The following is a 22,477-nucleotide window of genomic DNA, read 5'->3' on the forward strand; positions in this document are numbered from 1 at the left end:
GAAGGCACTCCACAGCCACTTCTGGGAGACCTTTCCCTCCTACCCACCATTATCTAGACTGAAGATTCTGGGGCACAAGAGGAGAGACGCCAGTACAGAACCACTCTGCTTCCTCAGTGAATGCAACATGAGAACTGGATAGCTTTTTTCATCCCAAGAATATTGAGAGAAATACTAGGCTGAGCGTTAAGGGCACATGATCATCCAGAGTACTTCAAAGCCAGGTGGATATCTGAACCCAGGTCTTCCAAGTCTTAGTATGACACACGGAAACAACATTCACTGCTCCACTGAGTTTGATTCACCTTGTCTCTAAAGAGCAGCAGAAGCACCTGAACTCCCCTGAAGAGAAGTTAAAACACAAGCCTCACTACCTACAGGTTTAGGGGAAACTGCCCAGGTGGCATTTCACCATCAAATGGCTGTGCTGGCCGAAGCTTCGGGAAAAATTCCCCTTTGTGGCTCTTGTTCAACCATACACATGAAGGAGACACTAATTTCCCTTCACATTTAATATCTATCTCCTGTAAATCCACGGGCTGATTATTGGTTTTGTTTGCATTTTATGCTCCCCTGTACCAGCAGGGGAAAAACCCAGCTCCAAATTAAGCTAGCAGATGTAGGTGGGTGTGTCATAATCCCTCAGCCATCTGCCTTACTAAATGGCTAGACTTACTCTAGCCGCTAGAGCCTCTCCTGCTGAAGCTACAGCTATAAGGAAGAAGTCTCTAGTACTGACAACAGAACAGACAGGGGCAAATAAGCATGCATTGATTGGGGCATAAAGAGATTTGTTCTGGAGGTAGATGTAGGGACAAATCAATACAACTACAAGATAAGCTATTAGAACAAAGCTGTCTTCAAAGCATCATCTATGAAACTGAACCATCTCAGGAATCCCTTAACAAGGAGGAAATTTCATATTGACAAGTGTACAGGCCAACTTGGAACATACTAGCACAGTAATATGACTGCAATCTTTTATGGGGGAAAGTTGCTTTTTTATTTAGGTCCACACAAAAGAAGAGCTGTTTAAACAGACCTTTAATATCATTACAGCTGAAAATGAAATCTCAATGCATGAGTACACTGAGATTACACTTCTGGAAGTTTCCTCTCAGTTGGAACACTGGAAGGACTCGTTTGGAGAGAAGAACATGCAATCACAAAACAATGATCAAACTCTAAATACATCATGAGGTTTGGTCCAAAAGAACATTGAAACATAATTAATCGAATTACTGCAAACACAGCTTCTCTGAGTAAAGGTATTGCATTTGTAGTGTCGCATGTGCTTTTATCTTCCCTTTCAGCGAACCAATGGAGCCTGCTTCAGCGAAATCAACACGGAGCGCATGCGGGACACGTCCTTCGCCTGCTTGCTTGACTTGGGATTAAAGTCACAGAGCCGAGCCACACGTTCCCACTCGGTGCCCGGGGAGGATTCATCCACATCATTCACAAAGGCTTCTTCAGCTGCCCTAAAAGCAATGCAACACCATGTTCAGTTTCAGTAAGGTTCCTTCCCCCCCGGCCCAACCCAGAGAGCTCCCGTGCTTCCTTTTATTAAAAAAAGTCTCATGCCGGAAAAAAATCAAGACGTTTTTTCTAGACTTCCCAGACCCTCTAACCCACAGCTTCCTCATGGGGGAGGTGGTAGTAACAGCAGCCGGGATCACTTGAGCTATGCAAAATGGTGGAATACAGGTGTTTTGTTTAAGTAGAACCTCACTTGGCCTGTGGCACATAAACAGAATGTCAAAGTTACTTCCGAGAGCCTGAAAACAGCCTGAAAATGCCCTATGCAGACGCTGGAGGGTTATACAGCAAGGGATTTGAATTACCACAGAGGCCTCCATCAGCATATCCCAGTATGAAAACCATGCACATTATTCAGGCATGCTCGTTCTTTGTCACCTCACCCTCAAGTATCTGTATAGGACACAAGGTAAGAATCTTGATAAAGCAGAAACTAACCATCCAGACTGGAAGACATGAGCCAGGGACGGGCGTTACTTTTAAAAGCTCCCTTCAGAGGCCTGCAAGCCCTCATGTGAGACTGTGGCAATGATTTCCAACGTGGCGGAGAAGCAGACAAGCTTTTTCAGACACAGCCCTCATGCTCATATGCGCTATGGACATGTGCTGTCTAGGCTGCAGCAGAGAAATCAATGGGAGGTCAAACTCAAAAGGATAACAGGGGCTTCTCTACTTCATCTGGGAACAAGGCGCTCTGTGGGCATCTTGAAAAAGCATCCACGTTATCCTTTCGGCACCGGTGTGCTGCCAACAATATTGCTCAAGCACAGGAGTAACTTTGGAAGGGCTAATCAAAGCATGGAGCGAGGCCCCATCCCCACACAAGCGCAGAAGCTGTAAGCACCCCTAACGAGGCCGGGGGACAGGAGGGATGGCAGCCTGCGTCTACGCCGACAAGCTGTACAGAAAAAGCAATGAGGATGATCTCATGAAGTTTAAGCACCGGTCACAAAGGATGATTGTATTTTTACAAACACGACTGATGAGGATCACTACAACACTGCTGTTTCATGTGACGAGACACTTAAGGGGCAGTGAAGAGGTTACTTAACTGTTCTAGGCTGTAGCAAGGATGGTTTATGTTTGTGCTTAAAGGTGGAGAGAAGAAAAGAAACAAAACAAAGGAGAGTTTAAGTCAGATATAGAAGATGAAAATGAGCATAATGCAGATGGTGAGTCAAGCTGACCAGACATGCACTTCATAGCACTGTCTACATTCGGGGCACATGCTGCCCATTTTATTTTGCAGCTGCTGAACTGTAGGTCGCATCCCACCCACCCCTTACAGGAAATAGTCACTTGGGAGTGTCTCAGCATCCACTCCAATGACAAGAAGGACAAACACCACCTGTAAATCCAGCATTTCACAAATCCTGGTTGGCCACGACCTAAACAAGATCCTGCTTGCACAGGGAAGCTTTAATACCAGTTCCCTTGGCCTACAAGGCCCCACCCAGTTGTGTAAGAACAGACACAGGCATGCAAGAACCACCGGCCTCGCCAGCTGGCACCACATATCCCTCCCAGAAGCACAGAGACAGGCCATGGAACAGGAAATGTAAGATCAGAGAGAGACTTTTTCCTGCAAGAGGAGGAGTACTTCTACACCGCCCCCCCCGCCCCCAAGCCACTGCAAGATTTTTGACCACCACAAGGTAGTATCCGATCAATGGGAATCAAAAAAGGGGGACCGTGGCCAAGCTGATCTCTCCGCTTCTAGACATTCAACTTCTTAAGCCATTTCAGACAATCCCAACTGTATTTTTCCCCATTCTGAATTCCCTGAATACAGCATTTCCTCTGCAATGGGCCTTGGGACAGGGGAGCTCCTTTTGGACAGACCCTCTTGCTTCCAGCAGCAAGAAGCAAGTCTGTTTCTACCACTATGTTTTGACAGCCTAGAGGGACTACACACTATTCACTAGTCCACTCTGGGGACCAGAAGTGTATATTGCTACACAATCCCAATCCCATTATGAGTCATTTGGAACTATGATCAAATTCAAAAGCCAAAAGGGAGCCCTAACATGTAAAAGTGAAATCTCACACAGCCCAACTTTTAAAGTGTTTTTCTTTCTTTCGCATACTGTGATTAAAATTGGAAATATCTAGTGTCACAGGTTTTTATTCATGCAGGCTGCAAGCCCCTAACTGACCCCCTCAAGCGTCAAGATCCCTTCACTACACCAACACTTCTTATTGTGGATGAAATTTGTATGCAATTCCATATCTTGGAAAATGCTTTCTTGAAATTCACTATGATGGAGAGAACCCCCATCTGTACAATATATGCTTATCTTGGGATCCTGCCCCCAGCAAGCCATACAGGTCAGAAACATGAACGGAATTTGACGGATCATGGACCAGACAAGTGAGCAGTACTTAGGCAACATACACATAACCGATCACTTCAGCGGAGGGCTGTTTGTAGAAAGCTTCATCTGCCACCCTAGGTAGCAAGTGGTCCATAGAGGCGGCAAGCAGGCAGGGGGAAAAAAAAAGAAGAATGAGCAACGGGAAACACAGCAGAAGTAGTGTTAAGGTTTCACATGTCAAGCAGGCAACAAGTCAGATTGTACCAGAAAGATTTTAAGATGCATTCCCAGGCAAGAAAACTAGCTTTAAGAAAAAAAGGTAAGTCACCAAGCTATGTTGTTAGGGAACACTGCAAATGTGATGTTGGTTCCTTGAAAAGTTCTATTGCAAACTGGAAGCAAGCCACATAAAAATAAACTAGCCAAATGCTTGGAGAACTTTTAACAGAGATTTAATGGAATGCTACTTACTCCCTTATCCATAAAATCACCAGCAGTTCATTTCCATACACTGAGCCTCTATTAAAGGGACAGGGAAATTTCTCCAGGCTTACTGACAACTCTACATAAAAACTGCATTCCTACCCCATCCCTCCAGTGCAATTCTTCCCTCCTCTCCATCTACACCTGTGAGCCAGAGACGGTAATCATGGTTATGAGAACACCTGGTTTACATTGCTAGAATATACATCTGTGGCCATGGTTAATGCTGAGAGGGAAGGGGGAAATTGCTCTGAGAGCAGGCAGACAAAAAACAGCCAAAGATTCATGAGTCTAGCTTTCAAATTTGCTAACCATGATTATAAGCAGTCACCATTATCCTTGCACCCATGAGTGAACTGCAGGACACTAGATAAAAAGGGACCCAGGTGGTGCCGTAGCCATGTCCTGTCTCCTAGCAGTTTGAGTTTATCGCAAGCTTCATAGCTATAGTACTACATGGAAATTAGCCAAGTAAGAAGCAGCTTTGATTTCCTGTCTGGAGTGTACAGCAATTATCAGTGACTGAAGGATGGAAGAATCCTTTACTTCAACAGATATTCTACCTACCCAATTGGCTCAAATATTAGAGAGAAGGACACAGGTTTACTGAAATAAAGCAGACAATGCAGATCTCATGGGTTTCCCAGCTGCAGCCATTTTACTGTCTTGCCTCTGCACATTACCATAGGCTGCAGTTCTAAGCACAATTGCTCAGTAGGGCTAACTTTTAAACAAACATGACAAGGAAAATATAATTTTTGGCCACTTTGGCATGGGCTTACTTTCCTTTTTAAGAATTCAACGGCTGGGGTGAGATATGAGTCATAATAAAATACAACTATTACAACCGAATATGTAAACCAGATGATACAAAGTTAAATGGCTAAGAAGAAATCCCCTTCCAGATAAACTAAATAAAGCAAGAAAACATGTTATTACCGTGCATTCCAATGTGTGGCTGTTACTTTTAAGAGAGTCTCACAATTCCACGAAGGTCTACGAGTTTCATCAGTATTCAAACATTATCACCCGCGTGGGAAACCCAACAAATAAGGCAGGTAAAATGTATGCTCGAGCCCTAGCTTGTAATACTTCAGGTACACTGCTTCACGAGTTCCATTTAAATGGAAGAGCAACTCCCAATTCACTGAGGAGGTGAGCTTGGACTCAGAAAAACTTACACCCACGGAAATTATGTTGATCTTTAAGGTGCTACTGAACTTGAATTCTGATCTCCTGAGTTTAGTATTTTACTAAACCATCAGGTCCCAGGCCGCCCTTTCCCTTTCCCGATCTTTCCAAGTGTGGCAAAAACCAGAGCTTAGCAGGTCATAATTTTAGTATACAGTTTATTTATTTTATTCGATTTATACCCCGCCCTCCCCACAGATGGGCTCAGGGCAGCTAACATTAAAAAATACATTAAAATCACAAAAACATAAAATCAATAATAATTTTTTAAAAAATCATTAAAATAGTCCAGGAGCAGGCTATTTAGACAAAGTTGAGGATCAGACACTCATTTTGTTATGTTTACTTAAAGCAGAGAGTTGCAATTCTCTGGTATTACTTCTCAACAGGAGTAGGATACTTTATGAAGTAGCTCCAGTTACTAACTTTTCATACTGAACACAGCCTACTATATAAAAGGCTAAGTGTGTTCCAGACGACTCACTTCCTAACCTTGTGCGTCACCAGAGGGTGCTGCCATGCAGGGAAGACCAGACAAGGCAGCCCGTCTCTCCAGAGAGCACGCCACGGCAGGAAGCCCAGGCTGGGATCAGGCACAGAGCAGGTGGCAATGTCCACCCTCCGCCTTCACCCAGCTGGGATCAGGAACAGAGCAGGTGGCAATGCCAGCCCACCCCCTTCACCCAGCTGGGATCAGGAACAGAGCAGGTGGCAATGCCAGCCCACCCCCTTCACCCAGCTGGGATCAGAAGCAGAGCAGGTGGCAATGCCAGCCCCCTGTCACCCAGCTGGGATCAGAAGCAGAGCAGGTGGCAATGCCCGCCCCCTGCCTTCACCCAGCCGGGATCAGAAGCAGGGATGAGTACAATGGCTTCTCCCGTAACAGTTCTGTAGTGCAAATAAGAGTTGGCGCGTGAGAGAATGTACAGCCGCCACTATCCGGGTTTCTGGAAATATGAATGTCTCCATTAGGACTACAGCAGAAAACAATGCCCCTGAGGAAGTGACAGACGAAATCTGAGCTTATGAGCCGGCCCCAGATAGGGCATAGAATTGAATTGGGCATGGATCTGTTTTCCATCCGTTCTGCTTTTCGCTGCTAACAAGGAGAACAAAAAGACAAAAGAATATACAATATTGTTTACATACCCATGGAGAGAGACTCTATTTTGGGACTCTGTTCTTTGCCGGTTTGGTCATTCATACATATGTGGAATTGTTGATTTGCACTGTTGTATAATTGTCACAAACTAGTAGCACATTGCACTTTGAAAATACTTTTTGATAATTTGTAAGAGTGTGCCTTTTTTTCTCCTGGGAGTTTTACTCTATTTGCACTACAGGGATCAGGAGCAGAGCAGGTGGCAATGCCTGCCCCCCTTCAACCTGCCAGAATCAGGTGTGGAGCAGGTAGCATTGCCCACCCTCCCCTTTCTAGAGCCCATTGTATTTTTTTGCCCACAATGGGCTTTGTTACTAGTTCAATATATCAGACCTTTGGTCCATCAAGGTCAGTATCTTCTGCTCTTAACAGTCATGGCTCTCCAGGGTCTCCGACAGAACTCTTTCCATATCACCTATTACCATTATCCAGGGGTTTTTTCTGGGAAAAGAGGTGGTGGAACTCTCAAGAGGGAAATGAGGAAAAAATACCCAGGATTCTTTGAAATAATATTACTTTCAAGCACTATTACCAAGTACTTCCAAGAGGTTCCAGAACTCCGTTCCACCGCGTTCCCCTTGAAAAAAAGCCCTGCCATTATCCTTGTAACAGGAAATGCTGGAGACTGAACCTGGGCCTTTCTGCATACCAAACAGACACTCCACCACTTAGCCACAGCCCCTTCCCTATTACATATTAATAGAGGAGAAACTAACAGAAGTTAGCAGATGACACTAGATTTCCTTAGCCCTTATCTGTTTCCTGGAATCACTCCTAAGGATTTAGACAAGACTTAATTCCAGAGGGGTAACTGCATTAGTCTTTAAATTGCCCCAAGACTGTGCATATGTTTGTTCAGCAACAGATCAAGTTTTTTATTCTGACACAAACTTTTTAGGGACTGGAGCCCACTTAAGTACCACCTTGTTCTGGTGTAGATACAATCCTGCTCTCCAGCATACAGTGACAGAGACGTCTGTAGCCAGCCTTGAGAATACACGTTTGTGCTTCTCATCTTCCCTCTAACACAAGCTTACCTCCCTCCATTGAGTAATACTACACAAACAGAACAGAACTAGAAATTCAGGGTTAAAGTGGAACCCTAGAGAGAATTATTCATGGCTACATCAATGCAGATGTTCAGCCACGGTTTTCCTCATAAGGCAAAAGGATAAATTACACCAGAGAAGGGAAAAGAAAGGATGTGCATTTCCAGAGCAGCCACCAATTTAAATCAGCTTGCAAGAAGCCACCTGCACCAGTCTCTGTACTTGAGAGAAAACCAACCATTCAACAGCTAATCTTCTACCACATTTTAGTTAATCCCAAGAAGGCACAAACTCCTTACCTATTGTTAGCTTTTGTTTTCTGTAGCTGTTCATCTTGTCTCGCATACCATTCCTCTAATTCTTTTATTGCCTTCTCTTTCCATTCTGCTTCTTGTTTTCGAGAGTTTGCATCTGAAAAGATAGGTGAGAACATGGTTTAAAAGCATACATTTGGCTACAAGTGATTCTGATCTGCAAGGAATCCAGGCCTTTAAAGACATGGCCCTACTTGAAGGTGAAACATCTCCAGAGTGACAGAAGACAGCCAACTTGCTACCCAATGGGGCAGGGTCATGAGGTTAGAATCCTTTGGAGCAGAAAAGCAGAAGCATCCAATAGCATTATCCCATGGATTGACTTAAACCACGCAGGAGAAACAGGTGGGGGAAATCTGCTAGTTCTCTTCCCAGCCCCCATTTCATTTAGAGCCATGTCTACCCAGCCCTGTCCATAAAGTCTTCTAAGCAAGGTCCCATCTCCCTACATGAATGTAACATGCTTCAAGCTGCATAGATGTCTGAATACTATTCATGAAGGCCACTGCTGGGATGGGGCCACCAACGAATCCAAAAACTATGCTCCCAATCCCAAATCTGCTGTGCCTGATGATGTGTAGCTTAAGATACATCTTCAGGACCCTGAAGCCATAAACAAAGCATTAGACCCAGACCACCAGAATCCCAAACTGCAAGGACAGTTTTTATGCAAGATACAGACTTAGGGCTCTTTAATATCCTTCATAGTATGAACATAGGCTCTGTCCAATTCTTCCTATAGGCCTCAACTGGTCAGTGAACTCAGTGCTAAGAAGGAGGCCTCAGCCGAAGTGCCTGGTGCTAGTCTCCCTGGGGAGGGGGGGAGAAGACTAGATCATCATACTCTTGAGGCAGCTTCCAAAGTAAATACACAGAGCAATAAGGGCAATTTAAACAAAAATAAAAGCAATTAATACTGCACCAGGACCAGTCTTCAGCAATAAAAGTGTGAATCAGAGAAAGCTAACAGCAGCCTCCTCTGTGTCTTGGTCCACCATCTGCAAATCAAGTGGCAGTTACTATTGCTGGCCCTCCACACCCTGTTGAGTTGTAACTGCAGCTCTAATTAAAGATTAGATGTTGATCCAGGCACTCTGCTCTTCCTTACCGAGAACTTCTAGGCGCTCCAGTTGTTCTTCTCTCCATTTGCGGATGCTCTCCGGTTCTGTTTGTAGACGATCGGCATGTGAAATAGCAGCATAGCAGTCCGTTGGACCATTGCTCTCCTTAATCACAGAGAGAAGCAAGCCTATTACAATCATCAATGGGCAGAACTCTGGTTCAATTGGCACTATTCCAGGCAAAATCATTTAAACACATTTTTAATACTCACGATACTGAAATGCAATTTGGGATCCCTGAGTTTAAGATACATGTGCTATGGCAGCATATGGTGCAGCAGTTTCTATTTCTCAACCACTGGCTATATGTGCAACTTTTCACATAGAAAATGAAAACATTTATACTTTTAAATTTTATCAATGCTCCAAACAGTAACTAAATGATAGCAAAGTATTTTATGCTGTGAATACAGTAAAAGTAGTTTAGGTTTGATAGGGAAGTACTGTGCATTTCCATTTCCCCCCAAAGTTACATCCCCTTCCCCATAAAAAGAAGTTCCCCCATGTTTTCAAAATCTGACATCTCTAAAAACAATTTTGTTCATCCCCAATCCATGAAATGCTTCTATCAAAGGAAAAGGACATTTTCCTTCAGGCAGCCTCTACTCTCCCTTCAGTATACCTCCCAGGTTGTTGCAAACATATAAAGGGGAACAGACATGTATGCCAACCTGATCTGTACCATACAGAGTGCCTCCATTTTTCACATTCGGAAGAGAAGGGGTTAGAGGGCTCTTTCTGCCTGGCCCTTCAGCCAAGACTCTTAATTTAGTTGCTGACCTGAACTTTACATTACCAGCTGGCCCCAACATGTGCATGCCTGCTTCTGAAAGATGCCCGATTTACTTATTCTACACATTTCTGTCCTACCCTACCCCCAAAGAATCCAAGAAAGGTTACAACAAAAAAGACAAATTTAGCATGCAAAGCAGAATTAAAAACAAACTGGCTGATTTAATTACATTTTCTACAATGCCCTTAGCATCATTTTTATTTCCTTTTACCTGGTAGATATCACCATTTGTCACTCCATCAACTGCATCTGTAAGATGAGAATGATCTACGTTAGCAAGGAACTGAAAGACTGAGGTTTTGTTTTGAGTTGGACACACGTAGGCTTAAGAAATCCTCAATGTGGCCTTTAAGCACTGGTACAAGCCCAGTGGCCAAGAATGTGGGACAGAAAGTCCCCATATTTCAAGTTCAGGCACCGTAAACAAGCTGACTACTTACAACCTGAGGATAATCTGACCTACTTTACTGCATTAACAAAGGGGATTACCAAGACAAGAGTTGCCAAGCACTTTGAATGTTATCATGCTTAACCACAAATCTAATTCTGAACCTAGCCCTCATGCGGATAGAAAAACCTCAGAGAGTGGGGACAGGAGCAAATAGGGGGAGATCTTCTACAGACTTCGGGAACCACCCACAGTTGCAGAACAATGTGAAACCTAAAGGAGGAGGGGGATTTAAATCCCCCTACAAGAAAGGAATATTGTCGATCCTTGTGCAAACCAGGTAAGGGAGCATAACTGGGTGTTGCCGCCGCCGCCAAAGAGGTTAGAGGGAGCAGGACAGAAAGAGTGTGCGAGAGCTGCTGCCTCTTGTGCCAGGCAAAGGAGAGAGCTAGATCCACTGCTAATCTGCCTCATGACCCAGGAAGCCATTGGTAGTGGCTCAGCAAGCAGGCAGCCCAGCAAGGGAGTGGGAAGTGAAGGACAGGACCTCCCCCTTCCACATCTCAAAGGTCCCCCATGTATACTCAAAGAAATGAAGCACCATTTGCTAGGCTAAGAACAATCTTCTTTATATACCTTGATACATATATGGCTCCAAACCAACACAAACATATATGACACCAGGAATTGTATTACTAAACAGTGATACAATTCCTGACATCATATATATTTTATCAGCGCAGCTTAAGTGCCTAAATAATTAACCATCAGTCAAAGTAACTGTTGCTTATCCTGATTCTATACTAGTATATGGCCAGGACTGGAAAGGAGACAGTGCCCAGCTACGATATTGCACTCAATTTCTTGTGTTACGGAAAACGTCTGTCAGATACAAGAATGCCTGAAAGACATAGTTTCATCTGCCCAAAGCAAGCAGCCCTGAGGCACAATGCCTGTAGAGACTACAACAGCTGATCACCAGGGCTGAGAAGAAATGGTGCAAGTTCAGTGATGGGAGGAAGATGTAAAATGTGCAGATGTGGGAGATCACCTGCATCTTCACTATTTGGTGGTAGAAAGTGCCATCAAGTCATAGATGACTTATGGTGACCCCCGCTGGGGTTTTCAAGGCAAGATACTATCAGAGGTGGTTTGCCATTTGTCTGGCTCTGCATATTTGCCTCCCCCAAACTACCTAGCAGGAAGAAACACAGATCTGTAAGTTTTTATACGCTATGTTAAGTGTCGATAACTTGCAACATGAAGCTCACACGTGGCCCTTTTGCTTGAGCCCTCATGAATGCCAGTTTTGAAAATACAACTACAATGATTCAATGGCCTGATAAGAAGGCAGTCTAGAAAACCCGCTCCTTTCAGCTTCCACGTCTGAGTCCAGACATCGGATGACCTGAAGTGGGTTGCGCCACATGTGTAAATTAGTCAGACAAGTCATAAAAAGGAGACTATGAAAAGGCTTACTTAAAATATAATTAGTTGCAATCTTCCACCACCACCTCAACCTTTCTCAATCTTTCTCAGCACTTAGTAATTTGGGAGAACTTGTTATATATCTGACAAAGGGAGCCTGACTCTTGAAAACTTATACCCTGGAAATCTAGTTGCTCATTAAGGTGCTACTGGACCCGAATCTTGCTCATTGAACATTATGTAACCTCAAAATGGGGGGAGGGGGAGGAGGGAATATTCCTGCCACGGCATCCCTGATGAAGCCTCTAGGACAACAGAACAGCTGCACAGCTATATCTGTGAAGCTAAGCTTAGAAAGTAATTACGTAAGCAGTGGTGTAATAAAACTGGTGGACTTTTGGTTTTGCAAGCACCTTCTGCCAAATAGGAGAAAGAACACCAAAAGGGAAGGCCTGCTCAGAGATGACACTTCCTCCCTGCACTGAGCTGTTCTAACCTGGCCTGGCAATACACAAAGGGCAAAAATCCTTTAGCGAGCCACCTAAAAGATGGAAGGCTTTAGTATTCAGTATACTCAAACCTTGTGGATTCTTTGGGGGGGGGGGAGAATGCCCATCAAGTAGCCCAGTGGCTTAGCTAGCTATACTTTGCATCCAGATTCAAAGGCACTTGAAAACTGGCACTCTTGGAGATGGGACCAGCCGCCACCTGGGGACTGATTCCACCATGAAGACTAGACTAAAAGAACAGACTTGTGCAAGGTGCGGTTCAAAATACCTCCTCTGCCCTTTCATCTCATGGGCTTCAGGATCAATTGGGAGAGCAGGGAGCCAGAGTTGTGTAGTGTTAGAGAATCAGATATAGCAGACCAAGTTCAGATCCCTCCCTACTCACTGGCTGACTTTAGGCCAGTTGTACCATCTCAGTCTAACCGACCTCAAAGCATTGCTGGAATAACAGGGCATGAGAGCCCATACCCCACCCGGAGACCCTTAGAGGAAGAGTGAAATAAAAGTATACTACAAATCTTGACCATTTTTCTTTCCATCTGAGTGCCAACGCAAAGATTTAGGAGTCAGAGGGAGGTGGATGCCACAGGGGCTGCCATTAGAAGAAGCTCAAACAGGATCTTTCCTATCTCCCCCCAGCAATAGGAGGCCCAACTCCTTGCTGAAGTTTAGGGGGACCCATGTGGGCAGTGCCACCCAGCCTTAGCGGTGGCAGTGAGGAAAGGAAACTACTGCAGCCCCCATAACCCAGGTGGCAAAACTGGACAGGGGGTTGGGAGATGCAGGGAAGATCCACTTGCACCATCTCCTCTTTGCGCAAGGGTTGAATTCCATCCTTAACATTATTGTAACTGTAACTATCTCATCACCACAGAGCTGTTCTCAAAAGAGGTCAAGTAGCGGTGGTTTAGAGCCAGGGCCATCACGGCACAGAGGCTAGCATTCATATCCAGGCTTTGCTAACCAGCTTGTTGGGCAGTCTTAGCTGGGATACTGTCTCTCAGCTTGATCTCCCTGACAGCCGCCAGGGGAACTAAAAGTTGCTTCAAGCTCCCTGGCAGAAGGGCAGGGCCAAGAGGCATTCCAGTGGCAATCCAGAATACACTTGACACGTGAGGGGTGGGTGACAATCGCATTACACGCAGCCAGGCTCCTGAGTGTAGGACTCCCGAGATCAGGCTGGTCATATAATCCAGAAACATGAACTGCATTTACTGCATTTTTAAAGTACTTGATATTTAGCATGCCCAAAACAATAGTTTTGGGGGCAGGATGTTGTGTAAAGAAGTGAGGGGGTATCAGTCCTAGAAAGCAAGAGTTAGAAATCAAACACAGTTCTAACACTTACCTACGAGTCTGCTGTCTTCCTAAAGTTGCACGACATAAGCGCTCCATACAGAAGCCTAAATCATATGATTTTCTTCTCCACACCCTCTTGGGGAGAAAATTGTCAAAAGTTAGACTGCACAGGGCTCCATATGGAGCCTTGTATATCAAGACATTTTAGATGGGAGTAGAGGCACATATTCTCCACGTCTCTGATCAATAAAGAACATTTAGAGAGGTTACAGGGGAAATACTGGAATCCTTATCTGAAAGGTCTAATGTGTGTGTGGGGGGGGGGGGGGAAGGTGAATGATAAATATACTCCAGTTTAGACAGATTTCAGGATCCATCACCAGAGAATTTTAATACGCTCTCAAGATCTATATTTCTTTCTCCACACCACCTTTCCAGCGAAGCGCTGCCACACTGCTTTGCACCTTGCTGAGAACTGCTGAGCATGAGTCATTGGCATTCTTACAGTATACTCCCAGCGTCTTGGCAGAGACTCCCACTCCTAACCCAGCATGTCGTTTTTACTATGTAATTTCCCCCACATTGTTATTTAGTTCCAAGGAGGCAGCTAAGGAACTACAACTGCCACCAAAATATCAGCTTTTATTAAAACTGAGTAAAGAGAGTTTGGAACACACTACACATTTCAAGACTATCAGCCAATTGAAGAAAACAGGTCAGAAGGTTAGACTTATAAAAAGTAAATCCAGAAACCCCCAGTTGCTCTCTCTGCTTAAGGGCTTAAAATTAACAAGAGTGCAAAAAAAAAAAAAAAAACAGCTAGCAAAATTAACTAGTCATGTGCAGGCAAAGCATTAAGCAAGAAATTGGACTGCTGTACAGAATGTAGATGCATCACAGACCTAACACCATCAATTAAACTTCTAGCTTAAGCCCAAAGTGAAGAAAGACTGTCAGGACCTCTTATTTTAATATGGAAGAATTTAAATTATAAATCTGCTGTATATCAATATATAAAAGCAACCCAGACTTTTAAAAAAACCTTCCTCTAGCAACAAGCAATTTTTGCAGTCATTGAGCTAAGCTACAAGAGACGAATTACATGAAGAGGCGCACATGAAGGGAGTCGCAATGTTAGCCGGGAAGCTGAGTTTTAAAAGAGATGGGAAGACCTTGTCAATTTCCCCTCTCTACAGAGCCAGGGAGATCACTGCTCAGAGCCAGGGAGATCTGCTTAAAAGGGGAAGTGAAACTGACAGAGCCTTCCTGGAGGCAAAGAGGAAATTAACAAACCCTCTGAGCAGTGACCTCCCTGGCTCTGTAGAGAGGGGAAGTTAACAAAGCCTTCTGATCTCTTTTAAAACTCAACTTCCCAGCTAACATTGGGACTCCCTTCACGTGCTCCTCCTTGTGTAATTTATCTCTTGTAGCTTGGCTCATAGCAAGCAAGTCATCTTCATTTAACAAAACAAACAACAGACTCAAAGTCGCATATAACACAGTAATAAAGATAAGTAGCCCCCATGGTAGGTATGAATAGCCCTCAGGTGATCACACAGAGCTTTAGTAAATTGGCTTTCGCCCTCACTTAAGCAGCAAATGATCAATACAAGCAGGTGAGCGCACTTTTGGCAGGCCACTGTTGCCAAGCATATCTGTGTCCTCGGCTATGGGAAGGGGCAGGCCTAGGCTGTTGCTGTGTTTCAAAAAGCACTCAAAGCACCTCTGAAATGCAGGGACCATCCCCAGCCTGGGAAGAAGCCTGGCGTTCCCCAATCAGCAGAGGAGAGAGGAATACTCACCTCGGAGAACGAAACTGGGAAGCCCTGGACACAGGCATGCAAAGGCAACACGTGGATCGAAATGTCAAGTTGCACTGGAATGTTAAGCTTCAGCATACAAAAGTTACTGTACCCTTTGCAAGCCGAGGCCACAGAATGCAACTTCAATATTAACTGGAATAAGCTTTCAAGAAAGCCACCTTCAGGGAAGCATTTCCGTATCCTACTTGTCAAGAAAAGCCTGCATGGGGCAGAGGATTTGGGAGCATGTTCTAAGGGGTACATTCAGTTCATGTTAAGCACTGTCAGGGCCTCTGGACTCACATGGTTGCCCCACATCATATGAACATATAATTCAAAACACAGGACAATAGTTCCCTACAACGGTCTATTTTAGGGAAATACCTGCATTGTAATGAAGGCATACTGCAGCTCATCTCACTAAAAAATCCCAGAAATTGCTGGAACAGTTTTAAAACCACTCTAGTACTGATAGATGTGAAGAACTGGGGGGGGGGGGGTCATGATAAAAAAAGAATTACATGCATACAAATCTCTACATCTGCTTTTGCTGACCATGATACTCCATTGTGTACTCTCCCCATATTTTAAGATGCCCTGGAGATTCCTTATCTGAACTCAGAAGAGGACAGCACACAAAGTTCTTAGTAGCTGTAGAATACCTTCCCCTAAAGAGAACTACCAAGTCTACTATTATTGTCATTTAAATACCAACTGTCTAATAGTTAATACTGTTGGGAATGTTATTTTGTTCTCTTATTTTACTTTTATTATCACCAACAGGGTTTGCAGGAAGGATATTTACAATTGTCAAAAACACACTGAACAATCTGACTGAGTTCTTTACTATTCTAGTTTGCACAGAGGAATTTTAGTATTTCTTATCTGCCCCACAGTAAGAGGATGAGAGAAACTTGAATACGGGAGGACTATTTCCCAGATCAAAGTGGTCTAAGACAACTCTGGCCCAAAGAGCTATGCTGCTAATATAGTATTTCCTTTTCAAAGTGGGCCTCACTGATTCCAGTTTCTGAAATGTGTTTCTGAAAACCACTTTTCTTGAAGAAAAAGCCTGCATTCAGCTTTTCTGGAACTGAGAAATAAATGCATAGCATGGAACCGTTAAATATGCCAAAATGAGACTCATTCAAAGAACTGATATCAATATTCCCAAGTATTTAGAAATAAGCTACTCTTCCCCAGAACTTAAGCCTATTCAGATTTCATATATATACAATCCCCAAAGAACTGGAAAACCCATTTTTACTTTAAAGGATTTTGAATTATTACAGGTGAAGTAAAAGAATGAAATTATGCACTTTTCTGGAAAGACTGTATTTAACATCCATGGAACACTGGAGTCACATCTGAAAAATCAAATTACAGAATCACTAGTCTAGATAGCTCATATGAATCTACATGGAAGGCAGCAATTATATATACTTGGAAGTAAGTTCCAGCTTCAACATGATTTTCTCATTCGGACGTGTGCTCAGGATTGCAGCTTTTCAGTTACTTTATTTCTGACGATAGTTTGTATAGTAGTTTTAAAGCCTGATGGTGAACTTAAGACATGCAGCCCAATCCTATGCATGTTTACTCAAAGAAAAAAAAAGTATTTTGTCCAGTGAACCCTGGCCCAAGGAGAGTTTAGCCATATTCCAAGCATGATGCAGCTGAAGGGTTGCAGTCAGACAAGATGGCAAAACCTGAAACCAGCCTTGGAAATCCTTGTATTTAGGCAGTCCCTTGCACAGGTCAAAAATTAAACATTTCTACATTTATAATAAGACACAATTTTTCTTTTAAGGGGAGTAACATGCCACGTCTTGTTCTTTGGTCTTCACACCAGGATTTGAAAATCTGAGAATCAAGGGTTGCCTCCTCAACAGTCTGTGTTTTAGTACAGTACTTAATTGGGGCCACAGGAGACAACCTATAAACCTTGGGAGGCACTCAGAAAGGGAGGGGAGAATCTGAAGCAGCCCATAAGTTGAAATTATTTCTGAAAGACATTATATTGCTCACTCTGTTCCAGGGATAAAATGCCAGTTTCTCCCCCAAACACTTAAAAACATGACTCACAAAAAAAGGAATTGGAATTGGCAGGTGGCCAACAGGTGCAAAGGTCTCCTTGTGTAAAGTTCTGCCAAGTGACTTCCCAAAAGACTCCACTGTGTTAGTAAAGCATTACTGAAAAGTTATATATCTATCCATATAAACAAAGCTCTCTTGCCTGGAATGCTGGTTTTAAGTCCTATGCAGGCTGGGGGGAATCAATGATGATGCTGTTGTCAGATACGCCTCCAGCATATCTGCCATGTGTTATGAATTTCTTGGTGCACTGTGTAGTGTACCTCTGAGAACATGCAGAGGAAACCTGTTTTGCTGCCTGGCTGCTAATCTTGCGGGTATTTTGGTTACCATTTCCTGGCCGGCCTGAGAACGTGGCCTTGAAGTTCCAGCAGAGACAGCACCAACCTCCTAAGAGACTGAGCAGACCTCTTCCCTTCCCTCCTCCCCTCTCCTGGCTCCTTGACTCAGCGCGCCAAAATCCTAACGGACTTTCTTTCCCATTGGGGGTGGGGAGTTTGCCCTATAATTAATCTTGCTTTGCCACCTTGTGTCACTTCAGCCAATGATCCTGTCTGACCATCTTGATACTGGTATTCTTCTTTAATAAAGTAACTTTAATTCATACACTTGAGTGATGCAGTGAAGTGCTTGGGGAAAATACCTGGCAAGACCTGACAGTTGTGAATTAGTGGGCAGTACAGAATTAACAGTTAAGGTCCAGTGTTTCAGCATGTGTGGAAACAGGCCATACATATTTGCTTGTGCACTTTTAATGACAGCTTACAAGCCACACAAATATTATCTTGTCCTAATAATAGTTTCCTGAGAGCACATATAAGTTTACACAAAACACCCAAGTGACTGCAATGCAACCCTGCACAAGAGCAGCCTCAATGATACGGTGTGAACAAACAGGAAGCATCAGTGTCTCACGTTTCCTGTTCTGGCAAAACCGTCTTTGCAGAATAGATCTTTCACTTCTCCCAGTGCCCATAATTTATTTTTATGAAATGCCTTCCTAAGTGCTTAAGGGAGGAGACACCTAAGATTGCAGTGGTTACTCACTAAGAAAGGCCTGCTGTATGCACGAAGAGTCTCCGTAACAGTTTGAGTTAGCGTTTTTATTCCCTTTTTCCCCTCCTGATGCAAGCCACCATGTATATTTTTGCAATAGAAAGGAGGGTAAGAACTTGCAGCCTGAGTGAAGGCCCAGAATATTGAGAACCACAGTACTAACCCAGTTTATTTGACTGACATAGTCAGTCCCAATCTGTTTTGCAGTCATATAAGACACACAAAGCTACATTACACTGAAAGGCTACTGGTCCACCAAGGTAAGTATTGCCTAGTGTCTCAGGTTGGCTTCTTCACATCACCTGCTACCTGACCCTTAGAGAAGCTGAGGATTGAACCTGAGACTTCTGTATGCAATACAGGTGCTCTGTCAGTGAGCTACAGTCCCTTCCCCAGGTATTCCAAATGCCATTATTATATACAAATGTGTCCCAAGTGCAAACAGGAGAAGCTTCTCACCTAGAGAAGCAAACTGACCTACTTTTGTACAGGGCATCAAGTCCCAAACCGCTGTGAATCATTCACAAAATTAAACTATCTCGATGAGATGATGATCAGTATTTTAAGCAAAGGGGATGGTTCAATCATTCCAATAAGAATATAGCATATGCTCCAACCCACAACTGCAGAGCTGCACAGGTAATCTTAGGCATATCAGCACAGTGAACATGGAGTCTCTTCCATCTGAAGCACAACTCAGGTCTTAATCCACTCAAATCACCATGTCATTATGGATGAGTTACCAGGTGTCTGTTTTGTGTGACCAAAGCAAGCAAACAGGAAACCACAAGACATACAATGCAATCCTAAACAGAGCTACACCCTTCTGAGTCCATTGAAGTCAATGGTCTTAGAAGGGTGTAGGTCTACTTAGGATTGCACGGTTATTCTGTTGTCTAGAGAGAAAGACAAGGTGAAACTAAAGAGCCCGGCCTGTCTGAAAAGCTACAGAAACTGGGAGGAACCAAGAATGTCATCATTTTTTTTCAAAGTCTAAACAGGATTATTTTACAGTGAGAGGTGAACGTGAGAATTGCGATGTAACAGATACAGTATCTAGTGTTGCAAGAAGCTAAGAGCCTGGACCCAGGTAGCCCCTCTTTCTGATCTCATGTCTCAACTACTAACCCACTAAGAGCCCTTAAGCAAGCCTCTTCTCTCAGCCTCATCTCTCCTCACAGCAAAGGAGGATCACACCCAGCATTCAAGTGACTTACCCAAGTGAGAGTGGCCTACCTTATAGGGTTGCTGTATAAGGATCAGAGACAATACAAACATCTGATCACGTGCACTAAAGTTATTACAACAGTCACCTCCTTCACATCCCACTTAAACATTCCCTGAAGGATTCCTTGTCTGGAGACCAAATACTGGGCTACAAGATAAAGCCTTCATCAGATGCAAGAAGTTAATTCCTATTGGAGACACCCTTTTCCTTAAATGGATACAGGCAATCTCATAAAATGTGGGAAAGGGTGGGGTTGGAGAAAACTGACAGGAACTATAGGGATAAATAAGCAAGATAAAGCAGCACAGCCCAATCTACCGCCTCAGAAGCCTATGCAGGCATCCGGCTGCATTCAGGCCTTATTTACAAAGGCAAGAGACCAAGCGGATAAAATGAAGGGCGGAATGAGACTAGACAACTGCTCCTGTTTACAGGCTCTGCTGCTGGGCTTTCTTCCACAGCTTGCTGCACAGAGAGTTGGCGAGCGAAGGCATTTCCCCTCGCTCTCCGGTTCTAAACTGGTCCTTCTAGCTGCCCCTTTAGTATCAGTCCAATGTGCAGCAGGTATCAGGCGATGCTGCTTGGCTCCGTCCCGTAAAAAGCTTCAACGGCCCTTTCTGCACATCAGGGCTCTGCTAAAGGGGCATTTCCTTAGCCTGTGCAGACGTGCCTTTATTCACCAGTCTCTCTGCTACCTTCATAACGCCCTGCAAGGGGAAAGGTAACCCATGAGGGTAACCGGCCGGGCGCAAAAGCCCTGCCGCGGAAGGGCTGCCCTCCCCCTGGCCTCCAGCGAGCGCCGCCGCCTCCTTCCGCTGGGCCACGCAGCCGAGGCCGGAGGCGAGAAACCCCGGGCCAGGGCCTGGCCGGCCGGCCTGCCTCTCGGGCCCAGGAGGCGCGCCCACGCCCCGTCTCGCGAAAAGGCGCGCCCGTCCGCGTGACCGCGCCGAGCCTCACCCGCGGAGACCCCCTCGGGGCCCTGCAGCCCGGCCGGCACCTCGCCGTTCTCCAGGATGTTGTAGCCTTCGTCGTTCTCGATGCCGGCGATCTCGTTCTCCTGCTGGGCCAGGAAGGCGGCGGCCGGGTCCTCCTCGCCGCCGCCGCCGCCGCCCAGCGCGCCGTTGCCCGCCGGCTGAGGCGCGCCGAAGAGATCGAACTCGGCCATGGGCGCGAGGGAAGAGGGCGGGGTCAACCGAAGCAACGGCCGCGGGCGGAGGAGGCGAGGCGGAACCAGCCGTGCAACGGGCACCCAAGCAGCGGCGACTTCCGGCCTCGGCCAGCGGCTCTCGCGGCACGTCGAGCTTTTCCCCTCACGGCCCCGGAAAGCGCTCGGCGCGACGGCGCGCGTCCGCCAATCAAACGAAGAGAGGGGGCGTCCGCGAGCCAATCGTCGACCAGGAAAGGCGGGTTTTACCGCGCACCGGCCAGAGGCTCCCCTTCCACGTGACCTCCGCGCTCGTCTCCCTCCCTCACCAGCCGATGAAGCGCTGTGGCCAATCAGCGCGCGCTCCGCCCCCTTCCCCGGAGCGCAGAGAAGGAGGGAGGGAGAGGGCGTGGCTTGGCGCGGGCTGCCCCGGAGGGTTCTCTTCTCGGCGGGACGCGAGCAGTGAAATGCTGGCCAGAGTTATGCAGGTCTAGCAACATATAAATACATATAATAAAACAGATATAAAACACTGGTAAAAATCATGTAAATGATCTTGGATACTCTTGCCCTGACCCCAGCCTGAGCAAATTTTACAGTGGCTGCAGCCAGGTCCAGCCCAGGTAATGTTCTGGTTGCTATGGGCGCGGGGGGGGGGGATGGCTGCTGTGTGGCCAGGTCAGGGGAAATCCCCATTTTCCTGCCCACATAACGCGAAAGGAGGTCTAGGAAAGATTTTAGAAAAAACAAAACAAATAGGAAACCACGAAGGTGCAGAAGTGCAGCACAACGCTGTGGGGAAAATCACCTCCCAAGAGTGCTCTCCCATTGATCTTGGGTCAGATAACCAGTGTGGAAAAGCCACAGGTTGTTAAGTTGCATGAATGGCTGCTTAAGCAATGACCAGAGGGAAGAAAACGTGAGATGGAACCAGCCTGAAAGTGAAAGACAGCAGTTAATCCAACATCTCTGCAGGACTAGGCAGTGCTGCAGAGACACCTGAGAGCAAACCCTATTAAACTTGGTGGGGTGGTCTTCTGAGCAGACATGCCTCAGATTGGGCTGCAGGAGATACCCAGTAATTTGTAAGGCAAAGAGCAAGAAAAAACATGAATGACGTTGGAGATTTGAGTAAGGCCTTGCACCACAGAAGTTCAAGGCGGTAGAAAAGAGCAAGAATCCAGCCACACCTATAAGACTATAGTTATCCAGTTATGCCTCTTTTCTTTAATTCCCAAGATGTTGTAGATCTCTGATCCTGGAGAGGAAGAGCTAAAACAAGCCAGCCAGAAAATGGAATTCCAGAGCCAGCAAACGGTCAGGAAGCTAATATATTGGGAGTATAAATGAATATTGCAATAATAAATGAATATTGAATTTTAAAAATAATGTTGTAATGTGCTTTGGGGAAGGGAATAGTATAGTATGGCATAGCCTGATCTTGTCCGATCTTGGAAGCTAAGCAGGGTCAGTACAAGGAAGACTCTGCAGAGGAAGCCAGAGGTGGGGCCTGGAGATTCTCTTCCCCCCACCCCCCCAGACTACAGAGATCAGTTCCCCTG

At 45.2% G+C, this 22,477-nt stretch overlaps 1 protein-coding gene across 2 annotated transcripts; it reads right to left on the minus strand.

Moving 5' to 3' along the window:
• Positions 1-1,026: 1,026 nt before the first annotated feature.
• Positions 1,027-21,105, minus strand: CLTA (clathrin light chain A). 2 transcript variants are annotated; one of them, XM_054986314.1, is made up of 6 exons: positions 20,729-21,105; positions 10,179-10,216; positions 9,162-9,279; positions 8,039-8,150; positions 2,592-2,627; positions 1,027-1,481 (listed from the first exon to the last, which is right to left on the minus strand). In XM_054986314.1, the coding sequence occupies exons 1-6, from the start codon at positions 20,934-20,936 to the stop codon at positions 1,310-1,312; spliced, it is 684 nt and encodes a 227-aa protein (XP_054842289.1). In that variant the 5' UTR covers positions 20,937-21,105; the 3' UTR covers positions 1,027-1,309. The 2 variants fall into 2 exon arrangements, with proteins under 2 accessions (XP_054842289.1, XP_054842290.1); XM_054986315.1 differs by lacking the exon at positions 2,592-2,627 and having other exon boundaries at positions 20,729-21,101.
• Between the last annotated feature and the right edge of the window lie 1,372 nt (positions 21,106-22,477).

This window comes from Eublepharis macularius, chromosome 8, assembly GCF_028583425.1.
Source record: "Eublepharis macularius isolate TG4126 chromosome 8, MPM_Emac_v1.0, whole genome shotgun sequence".
Classification (NCBI taxonomy): Eukaryota; Metazoa; Chordata; class Lepidosauria; order Squamata; family Eublepharidae; genus Eublepharis; species Eublepharis macularius.

What these genes read in the sequence shown, in the direction of transcription:
- CLTA (XM_054986314.1), bottom strand. Translation starts at nt 20,936, where the DNA reads ATGGCCGAGTTCGATCTCTTCGGCGCGCCTCAGCCGGCGGGCAACGGC. An exon ending in GGAGCGCCTAGAAGTTCTCG is followed by an intron (nt 8,151 to 9,161) that starts GTAAGGAAGAGC and finishes CTATCTTTTCAG; the next exon opens with ATGCAAACTCTCGAAAACAA. An exon ending in CCTTGCTACAGCCTAGAACA is followed by an intron (nt 1,482 to 2,591) that starts GTTAAGTAACCT and finishes CATTGCTTTTAG; the next exon opens with GGCAGCTGAAGAAGCCTTTG.